Source organism: Sinocyclocheilus grahami, unplaced genomic scaffold (assembly GCF_001515645.1).
Source record: "Sinocyclocheilus grahami isolate Dianchi unplaced genomic scaffold, SAMN03320097.WGS_v1.1 scaffold573.1, whole genome shotgun sequence".
Lineage (NCBI taxonomy): Eukaryota > Metazoa > Chordata > Actinopteri > Cypriniformes > Cyprinidae > Sinocyclocheilus > Sinocyclocheilus grahami.
In genome coordinates, this window is record NW_015505752.1 from 184,058 (window position 1) to 190,680 (window position 6,623).

Consider the following 6,623-nt stretch of genomic DNA (forward strand, 5'->3'; position numbering starts at 1 on the left):
TAACTATGATTTCAGGTTACTGAGCTTGATTCCCATAAACCTGATGCACGTCTCCGCTGGGTGGCAGCCAAAGGAGGGTGTGTGCACAGGCAAAAATGGGAAAGGGTAGGGTGGGATGGGAGGAGGGGTATCCACTAATCACACTGTCCCTGTCCGGTTGTTCTTACATACACGCTCACGAGCAGGAAAACAAAGAGCCGGAGATGCGCGTGGATTTACCGGAGAGGACAACAAAAGAGGAAATACGAAAGTAACGTCTGATCAGATCCGTGAAGTTCGCTCTGGAATGTGGCGATCTGTTGCTGTCATTTTAAAGAAATGTATTAGCCTAATATGGGTGACTGTATAACTGTTCGTACACTGATATGTTCATGTGCGCTGTGAGTGTTACACCACGCCACTCTAATGTTTTAGTTTTTATGAGGAAGCTTTCTCTGGACACGTTTCAGGAATTCGATTTCTTTATGGATTATATAGGAGAGTGAGATACATTTGGTGAGTAGTCTGGTGCAATGTAACAGATATGACTTTTAGTAGCCTCAGTTGTGAATGTAGTATATTTATTGCATCTTACCTAGTGTTACTTTGTCAGACAAACAAAATAATACCAAATTAATGACAGATTCATTGGTTACATCATGTTGCATTACCGCATTCAGTTCACACAACAGATCCTATAGGAATATTGACTTTTGGATTACATTTTTAATTGGTCCATTGTTTCTGAAACATTGTTAGAAGTTATTATGTAAGAAATTCAATGTTAGGTCCAACAACACAAAGACATTTGTAATCCAATTGATTACAATATCTCAAATACAAAAAAAAAAAAAACCTTCAAAAACTTAGTTTAGTTTACTATCCTTGTAGGGACTCTCCATAGGCGTCATGGTTTTTATAATATACAAACTGTATATTCTATCGCCCTACACCTAAACCTAGCTTTCACAGAAAACTTTCTGCATTTTTACATTCGCAAAAAAAAAAAAAGCTTAATTCTGTATGATTTACAATTTAGGTCCCCACGGTGACACGAGTCCCCATGAGTCTGTGTGAATTCAGGTGTAATCCCCTACGGGATAGAAAAACATGTACACACACACACACACACACACACACACCCACACACTTACTTCTATCGATCTAAAAGGGGACTTTATAGACATTTATTGTTTTTATTTACAGGTAGTTATGAATACTATAATCTCCATAAAGTCTAGCAGAAACGTTTCTGAAATTTTACATTAAAAAATACAGTTTATATATATATATATATATATATATATATATATCCCAGTGATTCTCAGGAATTTGAAAGCAAAGCCAAGGTTCACAACAGGAAAGGAGGATTCCATTCCCAAGATGTTTATAGGTGGGAGGGGAAGTGTCTTGTACACATTTCTGGAACAAAAAAACTGCCTAGCAGGGGATACTTAGGTGTCCTGTTGCTTTAGGGGATGTTTATACCTTATTGAAGTTTGAAATATCAGAAGGATGTAAAAATGACGAAACATTAACGCCCTTCTAATGGTAACCTTTTCAGCCATCCTGTTTCACCCCATGGGAAAGCATTTCTCTCTGGCATTCTTTAATGTTGAACTTTGTATGTTCAGGATATCAAATTAGATCACAGCAGCACATTAGAGAACTTGCCAGACCTGCTGAGTCTGTCTGAGGGGTGCGAGTCAAGTGAAAAAATCAGTGACACCAAAGTTCGACCTGGCTGTAGAATTGTTGACAAAGGAAGTCGTGTTGACACACCCGTTCCCTTCCAAAATATCCAGAATGGGTTTATTCCAAGCCAAGATTCCCAATCAGTTCCATTCAAGTCATGGGTATTGTTTTTAAATAAGGAGAAACAATAAGCAGTTTTATTTAAACACCTAATCATATTACTTTAATCTCATCATGCATTCCTAAAACATGAATAGGCTTTTAGAATCCGAAAGGTCAAAGTACATGGCACTTACAAACATAACATACAAACACATTCCTAGCTATATTTCATACTGTTTCCAGCATGCTGTTTCGCTAAAGAACCAGTCTGATTGCAAGTCCAGCTCCTATTTTATACAAAAGTGTGACATGTAAGAGCAAAGTCCAATGCGTTTGAACCTGTATGGTTTGAGGTAACTCCTGTACAAAGATTACTGTGCCTTTTATTTAATTTAATGAGTTACCAGATGGTAATCGTCATGACAAATGTATATGTAGTTCTGAGGACTTTGTCTCTGACTGAGGTTGCAATTACAGTACTCTTCATGAGGGATATGAAACTGAAAGAATGAAAACTAGGGCTGGACAATATATTGGTACTTGGTACTATATCGGTTATTGGCTGTAGTTATATTTCTGTACTGTATATTAAAATATTGTGATGTCACTTGTAGCATTTAAAATGACTTATTTTGGTTTTAGTGTTTTAATTGTACAACATAACAAATGAACATGAAATGAAAATTGATCTATTTTCTAAATGCGTGTTTTAGATCTGAATAATTCATCTGTGCATGTTTCATCTTTTCAGTTTTCAGTTTAATCAAAATGCAAGACTCCCAATAATTTAGTCCTGCCTCTTCACATTCACACAGTTCACATTCATGTGCCTCCACTTTTGTGTGCCTTTTTTTCAAAAATAACAAATGAACATGAAATGAAAATTGATCTATTTTCTAAATGCGTGTTTTAGATCTGAATAATTCATCTGTGCATGTTTCATCTTTTCAGTTTTCAGTTTAATCAAAATGCAAGACTCGCAATAATTTAGTCCTGCCTCTTCACATTCACACAGTTCACATTCATGTGCCTCCACTTTTGTGTGCCTTTTTTTCAAAAATTCAATCAACAAATCGATACATACAACCAAGTCACCACGCTACATTTTTTCGTGTTTGATTAATTTGTTACACTCGATGTTCATCACAACATGGAATTCCTTTTAATTGTGACTTTAACATCGCCAAATGATGGAAAGAGTTTGTTAAGGTGCATCAGTCATGTTTAATGTCCTTATTATTTGTTACTGCAGGGTGAAGATTGAAGGCCCTCGGTGACCCTGCTGCCTGGCCTCATATTGGCCAGGTTGCTTTGGTTAAAACATCAAAACCAATCAAGATGTCTTCTCAAGAGTCTCTGCATCTGCCTCCAAAACCTGAGGCTAAACCAAGACCCCCGATTCCCAGTAAGCCATCCAATAATACCTCAGATACGTCATCTGTGGAAGGTGCAACCTCACAGAACTCTGGGAATGTCAAAAAGATAGTCAACAAATTCAGCCAGCCAGAGACTAAGATTCCAAGTGGAGATACAGCAAAGAGCACCAGCATAGAATGGAGACAACAAAGACCTCCTGCAATAAAGCCCAGGCGCAAATCGAGAAGTTCTTCCCTCACCAGCGCTGGCAAGGCACCTCCTTTGCCTCCAAAGACCAGACAAAATCACAGTGGACAGAAAGATGAGGTGGACAGCCAAGAGAGCCAAGAAGGAGCTTTGAGTGCTGTTGATGGAGGCCGTTCAGGTACAGTGTATTTACTTTCATTTTCAGGATTTGTTTGACCTACTGCCATGGAATACCTATGCGTGTTTCCAGGAATTTTCTTTCACAATATTCAGTCACAAAATTTTAAATAGCAGTAAACTTAAAGGAATAGTTCACCCATAAATGAAATTTGCTCACCTTTAGGCCATCCAAGATGTAAATGAGACTTGGAGATTTGGAGAAATGTAGCATTACATTACTTACTTACCAGTGTATCCTCTGCAGTCAATGAGTTAATGGAATGAGAGTTCAAACAATTGATAAAAACATCACAATAATCCTCAAGTAATCCACAAGACTCCAGAGTGTCAATTTATGTCTTGTGAAGCAAAAAGCTGTGTGTTCTCCAGTGAATTTTACAGTGAATGTAAATTGCTAGTTTGGTTTTTACAATATAGTTTTGAAAGTAACATTAAATGTGAGCTTTGTGTGTAACATCCTTCAGGAATGCAAGCTATTTGACTTACATACAGTAGTGTTCCTAAAACTCATGCCAGTTTTATTTTCAAATTAAATTGATAAATTTTCTTGTATTGGATGTTTTAGGTTTTGTTTTTTTTTCTAATTCAATGAAGCATAATTCAGACATAACACATCGGAGGTGATTTTGTTGTTGGTTGTTCAGTGGGATTATACAGTCTGTGTCGACTGCTGAACACATGGACAGATGGGTGTGAGGGGATTAAATAACCCCTCTTGGAACTAATTATATTAAAACTACACTACCGTTTAAAGGTTTGGGGGCTTTTTTTAAAAAGTGTCTTACGCTCACCAAGACTGTACATATTTGATAAAAAATACAGTAAATAATACAGTAAAAACAGTCATGATGAATAAAAAGCTTGAAAGAAAATTATTTATTAAATATATATTTCCACTTTTGATTACTGCATCGTAGTTAAATAAAAGCTGATTTCTTAAAAAAAAAAAAAAAATTTTTTTGTGTCTTGTTGAATTTTGAGAAATTGACTTTGAGATGGAGACTTTCCTGACTCTGTGAACCGCAGGACACAGGATTTTTCACGTAACATAATTAACCATTTTGAAGTCAAAGCTTTATTTGTTTAGCGCTTTTTCCACAATACATCTTAGGGTTGGACAGTATAACTAAATCTTTCTAGAATTTCACCTTTTTTTTTTTTTGGGACTCAACACCGAATCAAAATAATGATGAACAAAAAAATAGGATAAATCTCTGTCAGTACTGCACATATATTTTCTTTATTATATGTGCAGTACTGAGTCATATGAATGCAAAACATTACCAAAAAGTCTGTTCCAAAGTTTAAGAGCCGTTTGTTTTTTCTTACTTAACATTCCTGTTGGACATCATCTGAGAATATAGTGTTCATAAAAGTCTTTTACAGTGACAATTATGTGAACTGAGCTAGTTTGACTGTCTTAGAGGTTTGAAAGTAACATGCAAGTGGACTTTATGTGATTATTGGGGTAATAAACCAGTGTCCTACCATTAAGTTCATGCACTCAACTAGTCCAGAATCAGAGAGAGCTTCGAGCAGGTCAGTCACCAGTATAGTGAAATGGCAGAAGGGCTAAAACGAGCATTTGGCAAGATCAAGCAAAATGTATTTGAGGCGATTGAAGATCTTCGGGTTAAGGAGGGGGAGGAGGGATCGACACAGCGCAAAGGTTCGATGCAGAAGTTGACGGCACTGATAACAGCAAGCTCGAAAGCTCGAAGGAACCAGTCAAAGAAGAAGCAGAGAAGAGATGGTAATCTAAGATCTTATACACTGGAAATGGGAAAGGAAGAAAGGAAATTCGAGAGAAATATAATGTTTAGAGTACTGCAAAGACATTCAGTCATGGTACTACTAAGGGTTATAGAGTCAGTCTTTGCTGCAGCTTGTTTAGCATATGTTTATGTAAGAGCCAAAGATACTTAAGAGCATCCATAAAGGAAAAAAAACTTTTTAAATCTAGTGCCTAAATCAAGTTTTTAGAAATGAAAAACTCCTTTGTACCCATATTTGTTTCATATGGTTTAGAACATTTTTCTGCTGTTTTAAAAGTAGTTTAAATTTAATGAAAATGTCATGTGGTATAACCATAAAGTAAAAAGTAATAACGTTTTCCAAACCTCTTGAATACATCTTAATAAAAATATTAAGATATTAATTTTAAAATAATATGGCAAAATGTTTAAGTATAGATAGATAGAAATAGATACGGTTAATTACTCACAATATGGTACATTTTCTGAAATGTTATGTTTAAATATGGAAATGAGGCCTTATTATTAAAAATGCACTCAGCTGCATACATTTCCAGAATGGAAATCTGAACATTGGATAAAGCCAGATTCAAAATTATTGTTTCTTTTGTTGACATAGTAGAGTTAAAGGTTTTTACAGAGGGGATTTTGGATATTTCTATTTACCACTCCATAATTAAAACAAAAAAATACTGTCAACAGTCAGTTTTTAGGAATAAAATGTTTTGTAAATCAGGTGATTGTTATATGAACAAACCCCTATGTAAAATCATTCAGAATTTAGAAAACTCGAAAGGTTTGGTGTACTGTTTGTAAGTGGAGATTTCTGTCTCATTTTGAGAAAACAGCCTTAAAATATATGTTTTTGAATTGATTTTTACAGACATAACTAAATAACGTTTAATCAAATGAACACATAAATGTGTATTTTGGTTGTTTTCTTTCCACTAGTCTGAAAGAAGACGTTCTGGAAGAAAAATATCACAAAATTGACCAGTGCATGAAAAAACAAACAAACAATGGTTTACCTAGTGTCTTGCCTTATAGTTAACATAGCATTTTATAACACAAACTAACCTTCTTCAGGGGTTCTTTACTGACTTGTTTTTTCTCCATTATAATAGCAGGAGAGTTACAATCAAAATTATTCAACCCCCACAGATTTATTGGCAAAATGTACAGACTTTCAGCTGTTGGCAATGAACAAATCAAACAAAAGTAATTGAAATAGCTCAACACAGCAAATGTTTCAAGTGGTTTCCCCAAATTCAATTGAAAATACAACTTGTGTACATGTTGAGACTTCTGCAGTCTCAAAATTATTCACCCCCCTGAATAGAATCCCTCACA

The 6,623-nt window shown here is 35.4% G+C and overlaps 1 protein-coding gene across 1 annotated transcript in view; it reads left to right on the forward strand.

The window, feature by feature from the left end:
* The first annotated feature begins 155 nt into the window (after nt 1-155).
* Nucleotides 156-6,623, forward strand: part of LOC107556583 (rho guanine nucleotide exchange factor 15-like) — a 21,806-nt gene continuing 15,338 nt past the window's right edge. Inside the window, exons 1-2 of the mRNA XM_016239714.1 lie at nt 156-495; nt 3,029-3,517. Coding sequence (XP_016095200.1) covers nt 3,115-3,517 — 403 coding nt within the window. The 5' untranslated portion in view covers nt 156-495; nt 3,029-3,114. The remainder of the gene's footprint in view (nt 496-3,028; nt 3,518-6,623) is intronic.